The sequence below is a fragment of the Apteryx mantelli genome, chromosome Z (assembly GCF_036417845.1).
Source record: "Apteryx mantelli isolate bAptMan1 chromosome Z, bAptMan1.hap1, whole genome shotgun sequence".
In the NCBI taxonomy this organism is placed as follows: Eukaryota; Metazoa; Chordata; class Aves; order Apterygiformes; family Apterygidae; genus Apteryx; species Apteryx mantelli.
Genome location: NC_090020.1, coordinates 1739248 through 1765234, shown reverse-complemented (window position 1 = coordinate 1765234; position 25987 = coordinate 1739248). Strand labels below are relative to the sequence as shown.

At 39.5% G+C, this 25987-nt stretch overlaps 1 protein-coding gene across 5 annotated transcripts in view; it reads right to left on the bottom strand.

Moving 5' to 3' along the window:
- Positions 1-11880: 11880 nt before the first annotated feature.
- Positions 11881-25987, bottom strand: part of ZCCHC7 (zinc finger CCHC-type containing 7) — a 124122-nt gene continuing 110015 nt past the window's right edge. For all 5 annotated transcript variants that reach the window (XM_067316009.1, XM_067316008.1, XM_067316010.1 and 2 more), the window contains 3 exons: positions 19200-19295; positions 13763-13880; positions 11881-13307 (listed from right to left, as the gene is read on the bottom strand). In XM_067316009.1, coding sequence (XP_067172110.1) covers positions 12859-13307; positions 13763-13880; positions 19200-19295 — 663 coding nt within the window. In that variant the 3' untranslated portion in view covers positions 11881-12858. The remainder of the gene's footprint in view (positions 13308-13762; positions 13881-19199; positions 19296-25987) is intronic.

Genomic DNA, 25987 nt, shown 5'->3' with positions numbered 1-25987 from the left:
ATTGGTGGAGGCTCCTTGGAAAAAGCGAGTCCTTGGTGGAGACTTGGAGTTTGAACTGGTTGCTACAGTAGGCCACTTTAAGAAGACTGTATTAGTACCTGGGGTTTTGTTTAACCCTCCCTGACCATGAGATCATACCCGTCAGCTTAGCTCAGATGATAAAGGCACTGAATCTGTTGTGTACCTTCACAAAGCTGTAGCCTCATCTCTGAGACAGGATAAACTGTTTGGCCTTTGGACAAGATTATTTCTGTTCAGAACAGTATTGTTATCACTTAATTGAAAATAATTATCCAGTGCAAATTGGCTTCAAATTGGCGGGCTGAGTTGAAAAGACAGAGCATTTCCAGGCTGTCCTAAAGAGAGCCAAGTGAAGGTGTAAGTGTGTGTAATGGCAGACTGAAAGGCTGAGACTATCTGTGGGGCTGAAGGGAAGACACAAGGGAAGGGATCGGGGTGAGTGTTTTGATGTAGCTAAGGGGACAAAGACCAGGCTCTTCTTTGAGAGAATGGAACATTATGGCAGCTGTTAATGCAGTATCTTTGGAAGGGTTTTCAGCCAAATCCTTGTCAGCAAGAATTGAGCTGAAGAGGGCAGCTTGACTGTGCATGCTGCAGCCGTGGAAGGAGTATCTTTGGGGGTACCAAGGGGGAAGGTCTAGGTGTTCTGCAGCTCCAAATTAACAAGAATCAGCACCAACATGTGGCACATGTCTGCTCAGTGCAGAGTCCCTTTGATGTCAGAGCACCATGAGACTTCAGCTATGGGTTGCCCTTAGCTCAGCCACTGATGAAGCCCATCTTTGCCTCACTGTCCTTGTGACAATTCACCTCATGTAGTGCTCAGAGGACAGCATTAGCACTTATGGGCTTGGCCAGCCATGTGGAACGAAATGGTCAGGGCCAAGTGATCTGCGCCCATCACAGTGCTTTGTGCCATTCCATTTTGAGGGAGCTAAGATACTTACGGGGCTGCTTTATCATGGGGGTCCCATCTGGTTGTGTCGGACAGGTAAAATGCTTGCATTCCCCACTGGGCATGCAAGGGTTGGGGCAGTGGTGGAGAAGAAGCAGGATCTGAGTGCTCACTGTGCCTGGCTTGGCCTTTTAATGCAGCTGCTCTCCCTGCCAGCCCATGCTGTGGGGGTGACCCCTCCTTCCTCTGGGATGCTCTGCTATGAGGTGGTTAAAAAAACAATAACCCCAAACCTCTCTTTCTTTTCAGGCACCTGGTCTCCAACAGTGAGCAATAGAAGGCTGAGATGGCAGCACTGAGATGTGAACACTACGAAACACAGTGCTAGTGGGAGATAGAAAGCACCAGCAGAGGAAAAGACAAGGAGAGCAAGTATGAGGGATAATGGCTCTGATGCCTCACCTTAAAACCACTGAACACTGTAAGTCTGGATCTGCTACTTAATTTTCAAGACCTTAATAGATGTGCAGCCCCCAGTAGGAATAATGGCACTGGAAATTGCTTCTCTGAAGAGAGGTCTGTTTGGAAGTGTAATGCAGAAGCTATCAAAGATCTGGTACTCAGTCCTGGGAATTTTGCAGCTCTGCTCCACTTGCACTGGGGATACTTCATGCAAAAGATGCAGCTCTGCTTGTGCTGTTGGTTGTCTTAGCTCCACTCATGTCAAAGGGATGGAGACATCTGATGTCACAGAGGCTGGTGGGCTGGGCCCAGTATGTGGAAATCTTTGCAGAACCAGGCAGGAACATGGTCTCTGATGCTCTGAAGCATTTAAGCCTCAGTTAGGCTTGTACTTTTTATTGGACCTGTTCTCCTTGTTAGTCATAAGCAACCCATCATGCAGAATGTCATGTGTATCAGCATGTTCTCTCCAGAAAACCTCTGAATGGAAAAAAAGATCCCTATCTGCATCTGTGAGATTTTCCCCTACCCCATTCCTGCCACATCTGCCAATCTTCCTGGGATCTCTGCTGCAATGCTTGAAGGATGTTTACTCTTTTATGCATGTAGATATGCTGGGACATGGTTAGATGAAAAACAGTACAGTACATATTGGAGCAGGAAGCTCACAACATATGGTCATTCTGCAGTTTTCTGTGAATGGGGGACCTGTGGGAACAGAGGAACAGATTCTTTCTAGGTCCTGCTCACCAAGGTGAGCCTTTATCCCAATTAGTTAAGAAAGGGTGCCTTGAAAAGGAAAAATCCATGCAACTTTCCATGCGTTCCTGCTGGTCCTACTGGCTTCCTCAATGACAGACAAACTTTCTGCTGTACAGAGGGCACAACCGCATCCTAACAAAAGCCTGAAGGCTCCTCATGGGATCTTGGTCCATAGACCTGCAGCTGCCCTAGGATAGACAAGGGTTGCAGAAGATGAAAAGAAAGTTCTGAGTGGAACTCTGTGTCAACATAATGCCACTAAGCACTAATGTGTCTATGCTGCCTTCCTCCCAAGGACCTGGACCCTAGGTCCGTCTGCCCTCCATGATCATTGTGTCTTTGGTGTTTTCTCCTCTCCCTTTCTTTTCTTTTTTTCTGCTTGACTGGATTTGGATTAAACAAGACCTTCCAGAATGTACACTCTGCCAATGCACAAATACACTAGAGAATTCTGAGCTTCCACAATATTTTAAAATGATTTTACTAGATTGGTACAAGGTTAATTAAAAAAAAAAGTTTAAATGCATTTTCATCAAAAGCATAAAATGCTTCTGCAAGAGCCTCTGTCAGGACTTTTAAGAGATAGTGTACTTTACTTGGCAAAGCACAATTAGACACAGTCAAATATTGTCCTGGTTAAAGACTATTAATTTTCCTTTCATTTGCCATGAATTAATTTTTTCTGGCTATATCAACAATATTTCCTTTATAAATAAAACTGGCTCCTCTACACTGAAAAATTAAATTTGCTTTGATAATGAACTGAGGTGCTAATAATCATTTTGCAATGCAAAAAAGTGCAATTACTGGCTGTCATACCATGCAGCATCACAGTCAGTTGTAACTGTCTGAAAGTCTGCTTCTATATCAGTGAACACATTCAAACGTTACTCAGGGTCATAGAAAAAAAACCTGGAAGAGCTGTGCCATGCCTTGGGGCTGCATATGCTCAGCTGGTGTAGTCTGCTTCTTCTCCATGTTCATGAACCATGGATGAAGTCTGGCTGGACTAAGCAACTGTGTAGCAGTTTAAATGAGTTGGATTGAGTGGGTTCTTGTTTTTCCAAGCTTGCCAATTTAGGTGGCCACAGGGTTCTTTCACACCATGGGAGGTGGAGGTTCACCTAATCACTGTTTTTTTTTTTCCATCTTTGCAACGTGTTTGCTGTTACCACAAGCTGTTAATGAGTCAAGGTTCTAGTAACACATCCCACCCAGCAAGTTGCTGTTCTCCTGATCAACACCTTAGTACAGCAGACCAGTTTTCCTCTGCAAGTGTTGTGCTCTCCCACCATTGCCTTTTTATGACTAGATGAACTGCTTGTTCTGTTGTGCTCTACTTACAGGAGCTGAACAGCTGCTGATGCAGCTGTTGCTGTTGTTGGTGAATTCCTGTTCCTCCAAAAGGTTTGGAAAAACTGTGAGGCTTTCTTTCCCTCTCCAGGATATCCTCATCCATGGCAGAGGCAACTAGCAGAAGGGACATGTAATACCCAACATCTGCCTCCTTGGTTCAATCTTCAGTATAGACTGAGGATGGAAACATGATTGGCCCCATTTTATAAGCTCTAGCTCTTCTGGGACCTCACACTCTGGTTGTGAGATACCTTTAATTGTCATGGCACATCCAGGTTACACATTAATCTAAATACTTCTGGTTTTCTCTCAGCTGTGCAGAAGACAGAAAAGCAGAGGCTCTTAGGTATCAGATAAGCATTCAAAGCTGGAGATCAGGAGGAGGTGTATCATCTATGCACATGAGGTATAGATGGTGCCTCCTAACTTCAACTGAGGCACTTTTGCTAGTGTTAATCTGAAATTTAAAAAAAGGCCTGCATGTATTTGTATTTTTAAAAATACATTATTATTATTATTTTATAGCTTGGTATGGGTTTTGTTCTTTTGTTGAAAGTATTTCACTAAAGAAAAAATTAAAGGACAAAATGAAAAACCACGGTGCATAGAAAATCCACCAGGAGTTCAATAGAAACCTCTTAATACATAAGCTAGGAGGAGGAGGAGGAGGATAAAGCTTTGCTTAGCCTGCTTCAGTACGTACTGAATTTTCCATACAGCAAGGTTCTTGGAGCTTATATTCTGCCTAAGCCCTAAAGAATGGAATAAAAATGTATTTTTATGGGACCTAGTGATTAGGAAGTCATAAAGACAGAGACTGGGTTTTGTGGTGATGTTAGTCCTGCTTTAGCATTGGTTTAGAAAGTACATGCAATCAAAGCTTAGGTTGCAGCAATCCACAGAGCAGCCTCATCAATGTAGGTGGCTTTCTTCACTCATTCTTAGTTAGCTAGAAAGTGTATTTTTTTCCTCTTGTTTAAGAACTCCTGTGCAGTTAGAGATTCTCACCCGGCAAACACCTGAGAAGGCCTGCACTGAGACATTACAGGAGCCCCACTTATGCCAGGAAAGGGGACAGAGTTTAATCAGGACTTAGCATTTCAAGTTACTGTTAAAATAATCTTTCAAACAGATGCTCAAACTGTGAGTTGAATTCAAGTCTGTTAAAATCAAGAGAAGTCTTTGCAGACTTTGGATTATGGCCTTTCCAGCCTCACTGTAATACATGTAGTGAGGGTGGTAAGAGTATTTGAAGAGCATCTGCAAGGAGAGGATGAGGAAGAAATGCTCTCACAAAAATAATGCAAACCTAACTCTTGAGAAGGGCCCAGTCTTTGGTGAATTATTGCTGTCTTGCTGGCAGAAAACTGCAGTCCTGTCTAAAAGCTGCTTCTGAAATAGGGCAGTGTGAAAGGGTGCTTTCTTACCAGGTGGTGAAAGCCTGATCTGTTGAGTACTGCCAACCCACTGCTTCATGCAAACTGGATTCTGGTTTGTTTTTTTGCACTGGTTAGCTCACAGGGCAAAAAGTTAGCTCTTTAGAAGAGCTCTTCACTGATACTCAAGTGGAACAAGATTTAATAACAGTGACATTAGCCCTGAGGCTTACTGGGTCTACAAGATCCCCGTGGATGGGACTCAACTTGTCAGGGCTGGGAGCAGCTGGGAAAGCAAAATTGTCACAAGTAGCTAAAGACAGGGTCAATTTTGTTTTGCTCTCGGTAGGCATCACAGCTGCAGTCACATCCACTACTTTTCGGGATCAGATCAGTGGTGACTTCCTCCAGGTGAATGGTGAATTCCTCCAGGTGACTCTAACTTTACCGCCTCTGAGGAAGGTGCAGAAATCCATGGCATTCTGGGACAAGCTGAACACATAAAATCTGCTTCTTGCCACATAGTGAAAAATGGTCCCAAAGCAACATGTTTTGTTGCTCTTCTGCTGTGCTCTGGCAGGAAACGGTCATTTTAGCTCCAGAGGAAAATGCATAGTCTGACATCAGATTATATGTATCACCTGTGCTCTTAGAACTATGGCTCTGATAACAACAGGTAGCTTCCCTGAATAGATTTTGCCTCCATCTGTTATAGCACAGAGCAACCTCTTCTTCTACACTCCTGCCAGTTCACAACCCTGGTCACAAAGGTGGGAATGCTTCCCCTTACCCTTTCTTCTGCAGACCTATTTAGTGTTGCAAAGCTGACAAGCCCACCTTGTTAGCTCAGGCTGTCTTGCTGCCATAACTTCTTCCCACTAAGTAATGTCTGCCAGGACAGACAAGATCTACCTGCAGCAACAAACAACTGAATTTGACCCTAAACCACACTTTTATATTTATAATAAACACAGTAGGAGTGTCTGAACCTCCTCATGCAAGTAAGAACTGAACAGGTTACTAATGGCTACTGGAAGAACATGAAGATCTGTGGGGTTCAGCAGAAACTAAAGGTTATACTTTTTTTGCAAGTGGGAGAAGAGTTGCTGCCATAAAACAAAGAGAACTGCTAATCAGGAAAAACTGACAGTAGGATTTCTACAGGGGGAAGCCAATGGTGTCCTGTGAGCTATGTTTAATGAAGAAGGCCAAAGTCAGCAAGTTCCACTGCAAAGCACAACAAATCCCAGTAAAGCTATGCAAATCACTCACAGAAACAGACTACTTTCTAGCAAATATCAAGAGCTTAAAGTTCCATTTGTCTGCCAAGCCTGGAGAGCCAGAGATGCAGCTGCAGCCACTTGTCAGAGGATTGTTTTAGGGGTCACTGGTGTCATGTCTGCTTTCTGCTCCTGGCTCTACAACAGAACTAAGGCATGTTACTTAGTCTGTCCAGGCTTTGGCTCCACACCAACAAAACAAGGTGATAATTCCTCCCTCCTCAGTCCATTAGACCGTAAATTCTCAGCATCTCTCTGTGCAGCATCTGGCACACCAGAGCTGTAATCTGCTCTAGCTGTCTCTGCCCTACGTAAGAGTGATTGCTGTGGTGCCTAGACTCTGCTCATGTCAAGGGAAGCTCAGGAGCCAAAGATTTCCTGGAGGGGCTCCCTGGGAAAAAACATATTTGCTGACTTTCTGACAAATGAATTATCACTCTGGAGAGCCATGATATCCATGACAGGGCCAGGACTACATAGCATTGCTCTGTGGCGGTCCTGGAGGAGCAGGGCCAGCCCAGAGGGATGCAATACAGCCTATGTTAGACCAGCACTGAACCCTAGAACCTCTAGAGCCCTCTAGTAGGAGAGGCCTTGAATATGGACTCTGCTTTCAGCAGCATACAGCTCATGACTGGTGCTTCCCTGGTGATACGACTTGAGGCCTGCATAATGTTGGAAGTATCAGAGCAGATGCCCTGTTCTGCCTTTGGTTCCAGACCTCCACTTTAGTGTTGTACATGTGAACTCCACAGAGGAAGGCAGCAGCAATGGAATAGGCATAAGCAACCCATGTTAGGACACAAAAGAAACAATTGCAGTCATCTTAAATGGTGGTCAGGTCAATGCTCAGAGCAGCTCAGTACAGTCCAGCAGTGTAACTCAGATAGCGCTTGTTTAAATGGCTTTCCCAGAAGATACTACAATAACTCATGCCTTATTTTTCTTTTTTTAAGGTAGACTTTGGAGAAAAGAAAGCTTTAAAGAAAAGCCAGCCCTCTGTTCCAGTATATTACAATGACCCATTTAATTCTTCTGTCAATGCATGCTTATACACTGCAAAGATGTAAACTTCAAATTACAGTATTCATTCCATCTTCAACCTTGCTGTGTAGTTGCTACAACAAATGATAGACTGAATCACTGAATCCTCTCTTCTCCCCTCTTCACTCTTGGGATAACTGCCCCCATTACTAAACAAGACTCTGACCTTTTGATCCACCCATCTTGTCTCCTCCACACAGTCTGGGCTGAGCTACAGCCCTTTATTTATTCACGCAGTGTAGGTTCCCTCACGCGGCTTCACCAACGCACATCAACTGTGACCTTGAGACACCATCCTCTCCTGGGATAAGCATGTTTTTCAGTCCCAGGCATCTCTGGAGTAAAGACTGACAGTTTTTTGAAGGAAGAAAAAATAGCAGGTGGGAGGAATGACAGGCTGAGGTACATTTTGGTTTAATAGGATAAAATGGAGCTCAGTGAAACTGACTCAGCCTGCAAGTAACCTGGCCTAGAACAGGATTTTACTGCAGTGCTTTCTTTTAATTAGTAACTAATGTGATGATACTTTTGCTGGTAGAAAGTGCATCTGCCCTGTTTGTCATTTTCCTATCCATCTAATGCAGAAACACGCTCAACTTTATTTTATTTTTTTGCAATTAGTTCTGCAATACTCATTTGCTGCTAGAGAGAAAACTTATTCACAGTTATAGGAGGCACTTACTACCAGCAACAGCCTCCTGATGCTGAATGCAACCAATTTAGTTTCAGGTACCACAGGAAAGAGCCCTGTTGAGTAGAGCCCCACAGTATGGTCAAGGAGGGCTAAGCACATTCACCAGTCACTCTTGATATTGGTTCTCCAGCAGGTAAGCAGGTGATTTCCTGACTTGTCCATGTACGGTTTAAGGATTTTGGGGGCACAGATTACTCATGTCTGTGTGTATATAGCATCCAACAGAGTGGGACCCCTTCTCCTAGGCTGGGACTCTGTCTGGAAACATGGATTCTGCTACAGCTCTGCTGGCTGACAAAAGACAAATCCTTTTTGTCTCACTGTACCTTGCTTTCCCCACGTGAGAGAAAGTTCAAGCACTCCATGTGAGGGAAGGTTTTCAAGCTGCAGTTCAATACAGTGGTTATCCTATGTGTGGCACTGAGTCATGGACACTCAAGCACTATCCCATGCTGGGAAACAAGAAGATAGTCTAATATCCCTGTGGGACCTAAGTGGCCTGGTTCTACTATTCTTAATTGCAGCAGCACCTGGCCATGTGACATATTCACCTACACTCTGCACAACAGCAGAGCATTGCTGTTCACGTAGAAGAGACAGCAGGACAAATCTTCTGAAAGAGACCACAGAAGAAAAGGACCTCAGTAGCTGATTCACCCCATCTGCTTGCTCGGCTGTCTTTGTCATCTTTGGCAGATGTTTGTTCAACTGTTCCTTTAAAACTGGCATCAACAGATATCATGCCCTTTTCAGACAACTCTGTAGTCCTCTGACATCTTTACCATTTTAAAGACTTTTGTCTCAGTTTCTTATCTACAGCTTTCTTGCTGTAATTTAAGCTTATGCCCGCTTGTCCTACTCACCCCATATTAAAAACAGCCCTTTCTGTCAGGGCTTATTTACCATCTGCATTTCTCTAGAAAAAAACCCAGGCTCATTCCTTTCAGACTTTAATTGCTAGATGCATTGTCTGGACCCTCTGATTCTTCTTCCAACTCTCTTTTGGGCCCTGTACAGCAGATTTTCTCTGTCTTGAAGTGCAATGTCTGAGGTAAGTCAGTATCTGAGCTGAGATCTTACCTGCAATGACCTAAGTGAACTTGTGGTTAATACTCATCTGTTGGTGCTGTATCTGCTTCTTTTACCACAGCTTTGCTGTCTTATGTTCAGCTTGAGAACTTTACTGCAGAGCTACCTTCCAGTCAGTTAATTCCAGGCCTTCACCTGCCTTTTTGCTAGAAAAAGTTCTTTCATTCAGCTCCCATCTGTTTCCAAATCTTGCTGTTTCCTCTTTTTCTCTTCCCATCATTCCAAATATTCTGCTTTCTCTCTGTGCTTTTACTCAGTCTTGCAACCAGAAGCAATAGATATCCATCAGTGCAAAAGCCAAGTTAGATACCTGTGAGGCAGGACAGCTGCAGTAGTCAGAGGGGAAAGCCAGAGATATTTCCTTCACAAACACGTGATCTGGTGCTTGCAATATTCACCACAAGTGACAGACAGAGGCCACATTCTACAGCAAGCTTCTGGGGGTACACCCAAGCACTTGTATAAACTACCCACCTTGTTTTAACTTTCCACTATTACCTTCCCGAGACAATTCAGATTACTTGTTTTTGTGCTTGCCAACACATATGGATTTGAAAAAATCCGGAGAACAGTTCAAGGTAAAATGGAGTTGGCTGAAGTCACTGAACATCTAAGAAACAGCTCATTGTGGACTCCCAGCTGATGTAACTCCTGTCACAATAGCCAGGCACCTTAACTTTAGACGTAGAACTTTAGAACTTAGGAAAAATTCTCACTCATTTCATATCAGAAATTTCATCATCAGAATACCATTCAACACTGTATATAGGCAATTTAAAGGACATTTGCACCTATTAAGCACAGTGGCTACTGTGTTGCCCCTGAACCTGTTTATCAGTCTTCCTATAGCTCCCTCACTATCATGACAGTATTAATGTTGTTATATTTCCCTGTGTGAGTGTTTCTGTGTATATCACTTTTGCAATACTGATGTTTCCTCTCACATTGGCTAGGCTGCTAAATATAGCATCATCACATTAGAACCATCATATAATGGCCAGATGAGGAATGCATTGTACTTTTCATTTCCTTGTGGGTTCCTTCGAAAATAATGAGCAGAACGCTGGAGTGAGGGCATTCAGAAACAGAGGCTTTGTGCAGGACTCCATGGGGGACCTCTCCAGAGCATGTTACTCAGGTAATAAAAAAAATAATCACCTTCTGACCTTCATTTCTAAGAGTGGTTGTATTCTCGCTGTTCCTTCATGACACACCACTTGGCACCCTTAAAACACCTCACAAACGGATTGACTAAAGACTCAAATCTCTCTCTCTGCTAGACACTACTGCAGTTTGCAGTTTTCTCCTTGGTCCTTTTGGACATTTTTGAAAATACTGCAGTTCCAGTACTTTGGGAGGGGGCAGAGGACTCCCTGTTCTTCAGTCAGGGAGAGGCATGGAGCATCTGAAAACTTTCCAGAGCACGGATCAGTCCTTCCACCCTACTGTACAGTGCAAGGAATGATAAGGTCACAATTTTACTGCGTCTTTTTACGTCATCAAGCCCCCCCAAAAAACAACAAAAGAGCTGCTGAGTATTTGCTTGAAGGACAGCAGGGAGAACAATTCTGGGAGGCAAGATTCCCTAGAATCTGGCTAACCACAGATTAGGAGAGTTCTCCATTCCCTGTTTTTGTAGTAACATGCTTCCTAGTTATCACTAGGAAGGAGGTAGAAAAGCCACTGTAATAAAATTCTCTGAGACCAGTCATATAGTCAGCCTTTAGCAGGGAAGAGAATTTTCCATCTGTGGAGGGCGGTCAGTGTACAGTACATACAAACCTAGCACATACTTCCAGGAAGTGTTAATTACCAAAGTCTGAGCTGTCCATTTCCTGCAGACAGGAAGAATCCCTTCTTAACAGTTCTGTTCAAGAAAGTATTAGGGAATACAAGGTCAAGAATACAGTCTCCTAAGCTCTTGGTGGTTATTTAAAGGGTGTAATGACAGAACTCCTAAAGATATTTACTTATGTCATGGTGGCTTGGGTTGGCCACATCACCAAATTGATGTATCAGAAGAGTTGGAGTTGATCTCATACTTAATTCAGAATAACCCTCCCTCCCTTTCTCTCTCTCCTGGTATATGTGCTGGTCCACTTGTAGGCTACTGGAGACTTTTGTTCAAATAGAACCATGCATTCATAAACAAAAAGGGAAGTAAAAGACAGCAAATGAAAAAAGACAAGTTCTTGTGTTAGGGGGAAGTCTTTAGTGGAATTAAAAAATGTAATTAGCACTAAAAGTGATTTACTTTTTCTGTAGTGCTAGGAGGTTTTCAGTTAAGTATTCCATCAAGTTAAGCAAAAAACAGTTCAGCTGCCAACAAGGACATACTTAAGCGAAACTGGGCATCAGGTTCCCAAGTATATTGGTTTAGCTCTGCTCTTTGCTCTACTTTTCTGAGATGAAGTGATATGATCTGTAAAATCCCAGTGTTCACACTAGGGCCTTTTCAAACAAAAAAATGGTGAATTTAGGGAGTACGAGTGTGAAATACTGCTGGCAGAACTATGCTCTGAATTTTTACTAGTGTAGACACTCTGCTGATTTTCCCTCCTTAGATATACATACAGTTGCAGAGGTTACGAACACTTTCCAATTTCAACACACAGCAGTAGCTAAAGCCATTTTCTGAGGAAGAATTAACAGAGGACACGTGACTTTACGCAAAAATGCTGTTAGTTACTATCTCTATTGTACTAAAAGCATTTATAGCATAAATCACATTTTATAAAAAGTATTTATAGTATAGACTATATCCTATTCAAAAATAGAAAACCTTTTGTTAGAGTTGATGTAATTTCAACACATGACAGAAAAGCAGTGTTTTCTTTGATAGTTCGGCTTGATAATGCAAGAAAATGTAGAATAAATCTGCAGTTTTGGATATCCCCAAAATGAAATTTTATTTGGGCTGTTCCTTTGATCAAGCATTTATTCTTAGAAAGCTTTTAACAACATAATTGTTTAATCCCAGAGTACAAAAATAACTGTCTTTAAAAAAATTAAAATATTAAATTTTAGCACAGTATGCCTGGAATCAAATAAATTTTTCATGTTCTGCTATCTTGCTACGTAGTTCTCTTCTTCAGAAACAACTTCCACACCATGGAAAACACAGATATATTTAATTCAAGATGTAAACTTGAGTGTCTGTTCCATTTTCTTAACTGATTTCTCCTGCTGTGTTTACTAGTCAGCAAAGACAAGGACTGGGCTCCCTCAGAGCTCATCTGCACTTGATACTGAAAGGTGTAGCAATGATCATGACGGATCCATGCCACCATATTAGATTGCAAGGTAAAAGACTATCATGTCCCAAAGTGCAAGATAACAAATTCACAACACCCTCCAAGAGGGAAAGAAATGAAAAAGTGCTTCCTGGCACTCCAGAGAGGGCTGAGTAACTGATCAGAATGTATTTTAGATCTACATTCCTTTTCCTCTACCCTGACTCCTCCTAATGTGAAAGTCCTCCTTTAATCTCAGCTGCAAAGGAATCATATTTGCCTAACAGCAGTTCCCACTTTGATAGGTAAAAGAACATCTCACCAGTTAAGGAATAAAATCCTACCAAACCCAACAAAGGCCCCTCCCCCACTATAAGAAAAGAAAAGAAACTTGCAGCCTAACCTGGAACTGCCAAAAAAATGTAGTCATTCCACCCATGGACATTAAATACTTCCTATCAAGTGAACAATGCCACGTTCATGAATACTCTTTCGGAAACAGAGACAGAAGTTCATTTAATGACTGGTGCTTAGGCACACCAGTCTGGATTCAGAAATGGATTCAAAATTGTATGTGTTAAAAGAGGGATAAAAATAAACAATAGGCAGAGCTAGTAAATGACATGGCTAGCTGTCTACTTCCCCATTAGCAGATGGATTTCTGTTTAGATTTCTTTTTCCTCTGTTTTATAAGGAATAAATTCTCATCAATATTGGGACTACTGTCTTTCTGCTTTTTCCTTTTCTTCTTCCTTTTAGATGCTTCCAAAATCTCCTGGGCATATTCTGTCTTGCTGCCATGTGCCTGGAGAACTGACCTGTGACATTTTTTGCCACCCTTCGATGTCTGCTTTTTACACCCTCTAGGAAATTCCTCCATTCCATGACCCCTTTCAGCATCATTTCTGTGCTTCTTTGCTCTGGGTTCATCTGCCCGGGACTTCTTCTTAGTCTTTTTGAGACACTTGTCATCTTTATGATGTTTACCATGTTCTTTCCAAGGCTTTTTCTTTTTCTTATGGCTGTGTTCCACATGTTTTTCTTTCTTCCACGGGCTCTCTAACTGTACTGGCAAAAGGCCAGCCTCTTGTAGTTCTGTAAAACAGGACAGCTTATTTCAGTACTCACCCACGAACATGAAACCTAGTGTCTGAGCCATCACAGATTTTCTTATGGTATGGAGTCAGTTAAGCAACTTGTTTACTCTGATTATAGACTCTTTCACAGTGCTTGTTTTTTGTCTACAGACTAGAAGCCTAACAAATTACAGTTTAATCCTCCTCCTGCCTGTGTACAGGAATTTTAATATCAATGACTTTTTGGAAGAAAACATCTGACAGTGCCCATATAGTGTCTTTGAAACAATAAATAGACAGGAACGGATAAAGTCATAAATCTTTTACTAACCCTAGACTACCTTTTCAAATCCCTATAGCTTTTCCCAACACAAGAAAATAATCTTACAATATTTCAAAAAGCAGCAAGTATAGAAGAAAGTATTCCAAAGAACTGAGAGGCAGGCAAGAGCTATCTCTCAAAACATACTGTACCTGCAACCTTTCTTTTTAGTCTGTTAGCTCTCCTCTTGATGTCATATTCATCATCATAGTAGTAGATGAATGGAGAAGAAGGAAAAATACTCCCATGCATCCGCCTCTCTGAGCACTCCTGCAAAACACATTCCAAGTCATTAGATGTAGTTGAATTATGACTTTAGGGCAAAGAAAATGTATCAGATTCTGCAGGCTGAATCCTCGGTATGTGTAAATCAGGGTTCCTCCACTGAAAGCAAGCGTTGATCTGTACCTATGGAGAATGTGGCCAACAATTCTTAAAACACTGATAATTTCATTCATTTAATTAATAATTTTATTTTTTATTTATTTTATTTTCATTTAATTCATAATTTTATTCATTTCCAATAATACTTCCTGTACACAGAGAAACGCATAAACATTAAATGAGCTAAACTGCAGTTCTCTTGCAGCAAATGGAAGGTGTTCCATATTTTCCCTCAATTATTACAGATATGTAGCACTCATAAAAGCAGAGGACTAGAATTAGGTGAACAGTAAATAAATACAATGCAAATGCCAAACTGAATCTGAGGAGAAGTGCTGTTCTGTCTGCAGCTGAGCCAGGTTCTCCCACTACCTGCTTTAGCTGCTTCTTACTGCCCCCTCCAGTCTCCCAGCACAACTACTTGTATGGGCAGTAGTCCTGGCTTCTTAAAAGACAAATACTTCTTAATGTAAAGGAACTTTTTTAACCTGGATCATTGGAGGGGACTCTATGAGTAGAAAGGTGGCAGACTCAAAGGGCAGGAGGAGAAAATAAGGGAAGAAGAAAGTAAGTGATGAGTAGCTAGAGGCGGCCGCCTCCTCACACAGCTCATTTGAGGCCAGAGTTGTATGTCTGACCATATACAATTTTCTCTCAGATACAAAACCAAAACAAATCCTGCAGAAGATTTTGCCACGCAAACATATCAGATTTGTGGGGAAGAAGAAGAGAACCACAACCACTGGCTGTTGGCAGAGGAACAGACTGGTTCTGAACGGCTTACATCATGAGTATGTAAGTTTATTTCTCAAATACTTGATCCAGTAATGTGAATTTATTCAGCATTGTACATATTAAGTTTTAGCAATGCCTTGCGAGCCAGGCTAACTAAACTTGTGATGCTTGGTAGGATTCTGTTCTTTTTCAGGGTACCATGTGATATTAATTAATACTTTGTTTTCCTTGCAAATTGCTTGTTAACTGTTTAGCTTCCCAGTATAACCTTTCCACTCCTTGGACGTTGCCCAAATCTAATGAACTCTGGTCTTTGTAGTAAAAACTCTTAGGAGCTTTCACTCACCTGGACATCTACACCACATGCTAAGCAGCTTTCTTTCCTGCATTTGATACTTCTACCATCCAGTACCTCTAGCACTACCTTTCCCTGCGTATCCTATTTCCTCCTCTCTCTTTTTTAGAGACACAATACATCAGAAATGTATTTCATATGTATTTCATATTTCTCAGCTTGCATTTGGTCTTTGTTTGGCTGAAATTAAGTGAAGAATCAGGTAATTAGCTGAGGTGACATCCAAAAAGGTATTGCTAGTTATATGACAAAAAACTTGTCTCCACACAGTCAACGGAGTGCAGAGAAACAATGGAAGTTGTAGCTGAAATTTACCTAAGTCTCAGGACTTCAGCCTTTTCATGACTGCAATATCAGGCTGAAAGAGACCTAGAAGGGGCCATTTAAGTCTACTCCTCACCTTATGCCATTCTCAGCAGACACTTCTCTAAGCTGCATATCCAGGAAGGCCAACTGGATTTTACAGCTAAACAGCTTAAACACCTAGCATTTCCCCCAAAGAAATCTCTCTTACCTCCCTCAATTTCTCCATTTAACTCCCTTAGACTTAAGAGGTCAGAGAAGCACAACAGAAAAATGACACTTCAAACACCTATGTTTCAGATGAGCAAAATCTAACAGTGGCCTTTAGACAGGACAAAACGTTGTCTGACTATATGGAATAAATGAAAGAAAATATTAACCCTAAACATTGTCAAATAGGTTATTGAAAGTAACATGGATCTGCTTAACACAGTAGTATGCAAAGACACATTCATCATTGTTTGATACCTGTGAAACTTACACAGATGCTGCATTAAGTCTAGGGCTTGTTCTACAGACACATGGACCTTTCACTAATTTTTATTTTGTTAATATGCTGACAGAAAAGCCTTAGTGAATGAAATGCATGATACCAAAATCAGCACTCCTCTCTCCCTCTTTTTAACTTCACTGCATTGAAAAAATCAAGTCAACAGTGTCCAAAACACACTTTTCTATATCCCTTCCTTTGAAGTAAGCTGCCACTATTGCCATACACTTTGTTCTGTTTAATACTCTTGAGACATTCTTTAGCACTGGAGGTAACACACAGAGGATGGAAAGCATAGTCTGCTATCAACCCACAGGAGAAATTTTCTGTTTGATTGGCATATTGGGATGTGAATGCAAGGCACATCTGCAGTTACTCTCCACTTCCTTATCCCTGCTGCCTTAAAAACTTGCTGCTGCAAGTTGCACAATGCAATGGGCTGTTCTTGATTAACTTTTTATTTCTAAACTTTCCGATAAGGATGTCCCTTAAAATGACCATGTTTTTGTTAGGATCCTGAAAGACAGTGTTACGAAAGGAATAAAATGTGAAGTCTACTAAAGAAAATAAATTTCTTCTCTTTATAAACTCTCTAATGGACATCATTAGATTTAAAAATACTATTGTTTTAATAAATAATACACCAAATCCAGGAAGTAGAACTGTCAGGTGCTGGAACCTTTGCCAGCTTATGGCTTAATTATTTCCTTTTCTGCAAACAACAGTGAGTGGTCCACAATGACTTTCTAACCAGAACCGGACCTGTTAACTCTTGGATTTAGCAACTTTTTTGCTGTTACCTGAGTTTTTTGGAATGGTCTCCCTAGATCTTTAGTAAAGAAATAGAATTTCACGTATTCCTTGGCTAGATTTAATGGTACCATAGAAGAGATAGACTGCAGTGAGAAGCACTGACTGAGATGAGTTTATACAAAACCAATCTCAGTCTTTTCTTGTTGGTCAATTTATTGACTGCTTTAACTGTTTAATAGAGGTAATGGCACATGGATACTGAGGTACAGAGACAGGAAAGCTAAGATGTTGATATGAAGGGAATGCTAGAGACATTTATCATTGGAAGTCATTTTTACAGATTAACAATTTTTTTTAAACTTTCTTTTCTTTAAATTATAAGATCTTTCAAGTTCTGACAGGGCTGCCCATTGCATGAAGGATAGTGATTATTACCACAGTTTTCTTAGCTAAGAGTTGCAAATCTCAAATATATTTCCAGTCCAGCTGGATCATGATAAAGATGCGCATGCAGGCCTCTAGTCTAATTTGTTCGGCCATTTTTGAACAGAAAAAGTGCTTCAGTGCTTTGAAGGCAAATATTCAATCATCATTATACTAACCAAATGTATTACATGTATATTCTTCAATATGCATATAGAAAGATCTGTTGAGTATTTCTGCCCTTCTGTGTTATTAATGACTTCTACCATTCTCATTCAGTCATTATTCAGGCTATTTGTGCTCCTTGTACACTAGGAAAAACAACATCTTATCTTCTTAAACTCTGATAGTTATAGAATGTTTTCATTTTAGTGAATCATTTTAGTCCCTAACTGTTTTTATACCTTTTCTACCTTTTTCATCTGAGTAACTGCTATCAACTCCTCCTACGTTTTTATTAAATATTTTTACTGCAGCCTTAATTTTAACCACATGTGGCTGCCTTCCTTGAATGTTGTTTTCTGACAGTTTAGTAAAATGTTCCTTACGAATTGTCAACAATCACTCTCATTTTTTGTTCAAGCCTCTCAATTCAGTTTTATTTTATAAGCTCATTGTAATCTATATATTACTCATATGGGCTTTATTCTGCTTGTCTATAGAAATGTAATCAGTTTCAATGCTTTCCTCATTGAAGGTTTTATTGACTATGTTCTCAAACACTGGATAGAACAAGGTATGACATAACTGAAGTGTTGAGGTATCCCACTGTCACCAGATGTATAGCTATATCTTGGGTAGATGTCTTGCGCGTTAAGTCTAAGATTCAGACTCTTCTACTATTGCCACAGTAGCGCCTGTAGTGCCTACAGCGCCTACAAATAACACTAGGCTGCTCACAGACATTCCTCTCTTAGGTAGCATTATGAGGTCTGTAATAGCTGCTTATTTCATGGGCCTTCCAACCCACCTGTCAAGGCTGCAATGTGTCCAGAATGTAGTAGCAGGTACACCATAGCCACAATGCACTATTCAGAGAAATCTTAATTTGACTGCAAGGAAAGTTTAGTTTTAAAACTCTTCCCTTCATTTTTTAGCTCTGCCAAGAGAAACAAACTGCCCTACCTGTCCTACTATTCCCCACATAGATTAAGTATTTAGGAATGCACATTCCCTTTTCTAACAGCAAGGTTAAAAACAGCAGCAAGCTTTAATGACACAACTTCAGTAGTTAGAAGAGTATACATACAGAACAGGCAGGAAAGGAAGGAAGGAATTTATTGGGAATTTGCTCTCTCTAAGCTGTACAAAAAAATAACTGTAACCCATTCAGTGCATAAGTAACTCATTTTCTAGAATATTGGTGGTTCTTAGACTTACTCCATTAAAAAAAATAAACACCTAACATTTGCTTGTTTTAGATCTTTGCAGGTACAGGGCTGCACTCGTCATGACAGGAGGCTAGCAATCAAGACAAACACCAATACTCAATACTACAGGGTGCAAGACACCTCCAAATTTTATTGAAACCACTTAAGGCTTACAGTGTTCATCATCACCAAGGTTTGTACTATTAGGAAGGATGAGGTTTAACTTAATTCAGGTGATGAATTAAAATAAGAAGTTAGAAATAATGATCCTCTAAAGCAGGGAAATGGAGAATTCCTAAACAGATTTCATCAGTTATAGTCTGAACAAACAGAAATTCCAGTCAGGCTGATTGTGGTGAAAGAATTTATACAATGTTGAAAATGACAGCAATGCCCTAATATTTCATCCCATGAACCACAGGAAAAATGGAGAAAAAAGAGGTCTGTTCAGCAACTGTCTATCTTACAATGAATATTCTCTCTCAGAGACAGTCTCATTTTAACTTAGGTTTTAAAAAACAAATCAACAAATCTGCCAAGCTGAGACAGTAATTTTTTTTTAAGTAATTTTTAAATTAGATGGGTGAGATCACTTTAACCGGCCTCCAATGATTCTATCAATGCTGCAAATTCACAAACATTCCATTAGAGCGGCTCTTTTTATAGCACTAGCATGATTCTTTCAGCTCTTTTCTCCAGCCACAGACCATTGCAGAGATGAGAATTTGTACACCCTGGATATATTCAACATTGAAGCAGAGATTACTAAGACTTACGTATCCAAAATGTCCTTCCCGGGAACAGTTGTAGCAGTACACTAAAGCAGAGTGCTCGAAGTGAGAACTAGCCCTCTTTATTGGTCCTGGTTTTGTCTGAAAGATGGAAATTGGTAAGAATTAGGTGTGGCAGTTTTCTGAATGCTGAATTAAAAATAAATTAAAATTACATAAATATAATTTTATTATGCTTAAATCAATATATTCCTCCTTGCTGCTGGAATATTACATTTGAAAAAGATGCGACTTGCTCAGGTTACTGTAATCTTGCAGAGCAAATTAAACCCTGAGCAACATAAATGAGGTAGGAAGATGCAACCTCAGTATCTATTCCACCTGGCTATTTTATTTCAGCTCTGAATACAAGAAAATAGGCTGCTGATTTATCTCTCTTTCCTCCTCCTTTTCTCCCAGTCCCCTCCCTCCTTTCACAGATGCCCCACTATCCCCAGGGGACAGACAGGGCCATCAGATATTACATCCACCAGCTGGATAGGCACATTTGTGTATTGCTAAACTAGTCCCTCCCAGCAGTGTTCACTTAAAGCAATATGGCAAAGATCAGACAGAGATACAAAACCTTCACCTACCACATTCCCAAACCTACATCCACTTCCAAAAATAATCTCAGGAAAAATATTCACTAAAGAAGAACCTGCCAATCTTTTCAAGACAATTGGAGGATATGATTCTGCTTTGAACAGAAAAGTACAGTATGGTGTTTAGCTGTTCAAATTCAAAATATTCTTTAGGTTTATATAATACAAAGAAAGATTTAGCACACTCCACTGAAATCAGTGGAACAGGCAAATTTTTTTTTCACGTTTAAAGCTAATAGATGGAATATGTGAGCATATGTGTATGCTTTTATTTTTCACACACATGTAAACATTTGTTCACTGGATAACTACAGGGGAGCCCACGTCTAGTAAGAGTTGGTACAGCTTCAAACAAGGGATGTATCAATTGTGGCTAAAAAACACCAGGGCAAAAGAGCAACCTATTACTTTTAGAGTTCCATGCATTTCCTTCTCATTGACTCTAAAAAAGCACAGAAGAATGCCCTAGATTTCAAAGAAATTAGTAATATTTTGTAAAACTCATTATAGGAATTTTTTTTTTCTTTAAATTTTTCTCATCATGTTCATGTACTACTAAACCCACTGTCTTTTCCTGCATAGTCTCCAGAAGAATGACCACAATGCCTGTAAAATATGCAGAAACCACAGAATTCTTCCACAACTATTTTTTTATGAATCTGATCACACTTGCAGAGTCACCTTATTTTGAACTCCCTTCAGCTATGGGTTTAAATGTGTGTTTCAGATTCATTTTACTAAATTCACTCTCACTCACCAGAAAGGAGGGTGAAGGAAGACTTAACAAGAGTGACACATTGAGCGATAAATGGCACAAAAACCAGAATGATTTTTGACAAAAGTGGGGGGAAACAGGGAAATAATAATAATAAAAAATCCAATAATTTGTATATTTCTCATCCCTGCCTTACAATGAGAGCTCCTCATCTTCATCTAACAGTACTGTGTAAGTCATTTATTAAGCTATCTTAGTTTTTCACTTATACTTTTTATCATAAACACATAGAGCAGACAAGAAAAAAGAATGCACAAAAACATTTGCATAATCTCTTCAGGCAAAAATCTGTGGGTTTGATTTACTGGTAGAATCATCTCTATTCTGATTAGTTTTGAACATGAGAGATGTGTAGTCTTCAGCCATAGAATCACCTCCACTTTGGATATGGCTCCTGAAAGCAGAAATAAATCCTACAAATGATACTTTCGTCTGCCTCCCATCACACAGAATTTTACATGTATTAAATCTGTTTTCAAAGCTGATTCCAATGGAAGCCCACACTGTGATGCTGCTACAAAACCCCAACAGGTCACTATCTTCAGTCAGCTCTTGTCTGCTAGAAAACTCTGCATCTAGCATGCTAGTATAATACAGCTGTCAAGAGAATCAAGAGCATTATGCTACAATTCTGTTATTATGCCAGCTAGGCCTTAAAATGAACCATAACTTCACTTTGAAAATGATATGATTATATTATTTGGTCTTTGTAAGGTGCAGCGTAATGAGAACATATAGTTACAAAAAAAGGTGTTATGCCAGAGACACAATCATTTTAATTCCAAAGTAGTTTGCTAAAATGCCTACTGAAGAGTTTTATACCTTCCTCTATTGAATGGTACCCCCCTGACTTGAGCAATTATGATTTAGGCTATTATCAGTGTTCTTGTTTTGAAACTCTATTAAAATGTACCTTGAGTTCTGGGCACTTACTTTTTATAAAAAAGATAAATAACATCTTCCACTATTTTCAATTGGACTTTGAAAATAAATGCCAGCCAGACGGATGCTGACATGAAATTGAGCATGCTCACCAGAGCACTATAGTGATTTATATGGCTAAATTAGTAAGCAAACAGCATTTAAAAACTCCTTCAGTAGGTGTCTCATTCTAATCCAGAAGTTAAACATACAGCAGAAGACAAGAATAACTCACCTAACTAATAAATTATGCTCGACATTCTGTGGCTGGTGTATTTTTCACTATTGAACATATAAAGTTTTTAGCTGCTAAGAGAGATTCATGTAGCAAGCTGAAAATTTAATGGCACTACAAAGTGTTATCTCTATGTTATCTTTTAACTATAGTACCTAATCTCACTAATAGAAGAGGAGTGCAATCTGAAAACCTTTACCTTATCAGGAAACAATTTCACATAAGAACTCAGTTGGTAGAAAAACAAAGATAATAAGGTTTTCCTGTTCTAGTGTACAAGAATCTTTAAGAGTCTTATTAGGGATGTGACCCCAACCTCTCCTGCTCTGCATTCCCTCCCAAGCCAGCTCCCCCATACCCAATCACCACCATGACATTTCCTTTTGTTTAGCTAATAGAAAAGGTCACATTTAAACTGAATACTTACAGGTCAGATTACAACTCTACATAACTTTACTTCTCTCCAAAGCCAAACAAAAATGAAACCTGTATTTCATAAACCCTCTGTTTTCTTATTATTTAAGGCTTAAAAAAGCATCTAAAGACTCCAGCCATATGGGTACAAAATAAACTATTCATGAACGTAGCTTCTCTATGTTATAGTTTTTTTTTGTTACAAACATTTAAATAATCTATATTTGTAGGGTGATATCTTGGAGATTACTTCACTATCAATATATAGAAGTAATAACCTGGTAGATAGCATTAACTATGAAAGGTCCATCCCATCTGCTATTCTTGCTGAAAGCTTTTCATGCACCAGTAAACTCAGTAAATATCAGAAGATAAAGCATAAGCCTACCACGCCATGGATTTACTCCTAATGTCTCCTCAAAGTGCAGCCTGATGCAACGATTACAAATGATTTTTCTTCTAATGTCATTTTACATAACCCTTTTTTCTGCATGAGTAGTTAGTGTGGAATGAATGAATGAATGCCATTAAAACAGTTAATCATTATCTGGGACACTGGCCTTCTTCCCTTCTCAACTAGGAATCTCCATGACAAAGGCCAAGAGATCAAAATGCCAGGGCTGCCTCACTGGCCTATTTCTGTCAGTAATTTTTTATGCAAATGGTCCTGCTGGGCAGCTCCCTCTGTGACCTTGAACTGCCCTTATCTAAACTGACTTTGATCCAATGAGGGCTTGCTTTTATGAAGCTCATTACTACTTAGGATCTGCAATCTTTTACTAAAGAAAATCTTCTCATCTCCATTTTTGTGTATTTTCTGCTCCTTTATATTATACAATGTGTAGACCTCGATAGTGCAGAGAACCAGAGAGAGATTCTTCTCTGCAAATCAAACTGCTCATATTTGACAAACGTATTTCACAGCTACGCATATGAGTTGACTCTTAAGGTAAAGCATACTTCATGATTCAAACTTACCCAAAGACACAAATCCAACTTCAGTAACAATCAAATGTAGTTTGAACTTGACCTGTGCAAAGTGTCCTCTCTAATAAGTTGCAAAGATGCAATTGATCCAGCCTGATAGATGAAGTACCTTTAAAAAAAAAACCTTTCACCATACGTAGGCAGTGAAACTATTCTGACAACTAAGAAAAATGGAAAAGTGCCTACCAGAGTCTCATATTCAGACAAAACCAAGGTCATGGCCTTCGTATATCAGTCAGTTTATACCATCTCTCACACTGCCTGTGATTAAGGCTTGCACTGATTTTTTTTTTTGGTTAAACCAAACAATATTCTAGGTAACTCCATTTTAGCATGTGACATAGCAATTTGGCAAATTCTGTACAGAGTACATCCTAGGATTGCCTAATGTAAAGCTACTCATACCACCTCTAAGTCATTCACTACTATTCTCTCATGCTGGGAAGAGACAGTTATTTCTTCTGATCCACTGTATTAACTGCTATGTTCACACCTATTCTATCAATTCACTTTTACTATTATTCTTTGTTGTACTCTAGCACTAAATAATTAAATTACGGATTAAAGAAGGAGACAGGAAAAAAAACCCTACACAAACCAAACAGATGATCTGGGGTGCTCCTTGTTCTAACAAAGTGCCCATCAAAACCAATGGAAGAGTTTTGCATGCAGGTTAGTCTTTTTTGTACAACTCACTGAGACAAACAAGACAGAAGGCTGGGACGAAAAGTCATTAGCAGTGATGTTTTACCAGTTTCTTGAGCCACTGAAAGATGATCATCAAGTGAATCATCACACACTGCAGGTGTCACTAGAGTTGGACAGGGAAATGGTCAAAACAACCGTATCACTGAAAATACAAATTTATTTTCCCCTTACAAATTATCATAGTCTACTTGCATTTTAGCTGACACAATGGTAGGTAAGCATCATTCTCTTATATTCAAAATTACCAATATAAGATATCTTGTAATACTGTAATTATACTGAGGGTTTTTGTTGTTGTTATTTTCTTTAACCATGTCATGCACCCGGTAGACTTGCACTCCATTGGGCAATTCCTTAATTAGGCAGATTTTTGAAACAAGTATTATGTACACAACAGACCGTAACGTCTCCTTTGGAGTCTTCCTAGTCTATCAGGTGATTGCATCATTAAAGCCACACACGCTACGTAGTAAAAATCCTTATGAAAATTCATGAAAGAAATATACTGAGCTTGATGCATGCTAAAATATGAGAAACAAACAAATTTAATATTTTGACTTTTAAACCCCCAAACTGTAATGAATTTTGAATAGGATAATTTCTTTACCGAATTTTATTTCTTCATTTCTTCATCCACCTAAAAAAAATTGTTTTTCCAAAAGTAGTTGTGGATGTCTCCCAAAAACTGAACTATTCTTTTTTAAATTTCACCTCAGCCTCTTACTACAAATTACACCTAGTAATTCAGTTTACTAAATGTGTTTACAGCATTCTTTCCCACCCCCGTGGCTATGAACTAAACACAGTGAATTAACCAAGAAAATAGTGAACTACTCAGAATTTTGGAGTGTTTTTTTTTTTTAAGTAAATGATACACATTAAATCATGAATCAATGGACAGAGTATTATTTTTTGATTACATAGTCTGAAAAAGCAAAGTCTTTCCTAGAAGAAGGAATGTAACTTGTTCAGTCCACAGTACAAGCATTATGATGTGGTTGTTTTCTACAGAAATAAGACATTTATATAATGCATTTTAAATAGATGCAAATAGCATCTACAAATGACTGTGTGAAAAGGTTAGAGCAAGAGACAAAAAGTACAAAATAATATACTTAAAAGAAATGAATGTAATCTTTTGATACTCTTCTAAGCAAAGACAAAATACTAAAATATTAATTCAGGAAGTCTTTTCTGAAAAATGAACAAAAAATCTCTGGTTAGTATAGAAAATGAATATATGCAAGATAGTAAGGATAATAACAATACACTCCCTGAATGCTTCAAAATCTTCATGGTTAAGAGGCAACCCAATTTTCTCCAAAGGTGGTGGCATCTATCCAGTCGTCCATGGCTAATTTTACATGGAATGCAAAACGTTATTAAAATAGGATGGTGCATTAAACTTCAACTATTTCTGATGTAGCTCTCAAACTACAAACCTATCTTTCTTCTATTTTAATTTTAAAGTAAGTTAGCAAATACTTCCTTCTTAATCCCCAGAGACTATCTGTATAGTGACACAAATGCACAAATTTATGACAGTAACATAAATGGTCCTCTGAAGTAATGTGCAACATTAAGTGAAATCGTTTCCTGGAAAGATATTATAGGTATCTATATTTTATTTGCCATCTTAAACATATCTGGGTCTTTATGACCTTATTTTTAAAATGTATTTCCTTTTTACATTTCCTGGTGCAAATGGACTGCATAAATAAGCAATGTGCTATGAGGCTTCAGACTAGCCGATAAACCCTTTCAATTTTCATGCCAGCTTCTTCTTTTGTAATTCAAATCTAGCTGGAAACTGGCAGCTCTGAAAACTGAAACAAGCACTGCCACAAATACCTTGTAATGCTATCGACCTTGTTTGCCCATGCAGTGAGAAAGGGGGATGCATATGTGTCTGCAGTCATCCAGATAACACAACTCATTTTTTGGGGGGGATAACAGAAGCCAGCCCTGGACTATGCACCAAAAGCAGTCATTACCAGGCAAGCTGGAGAATAAGTCTCTTCAAAATACACAGTGCATTTAAAAACCATATACAGGGCTCAGCCACTGCTTTCATTACCAATTTTAATTTAGCTCCTTCAGTTTGCCAGCCAGATAAACTCTTTAGTGCTGTTTTTTAATCTATTTGCCA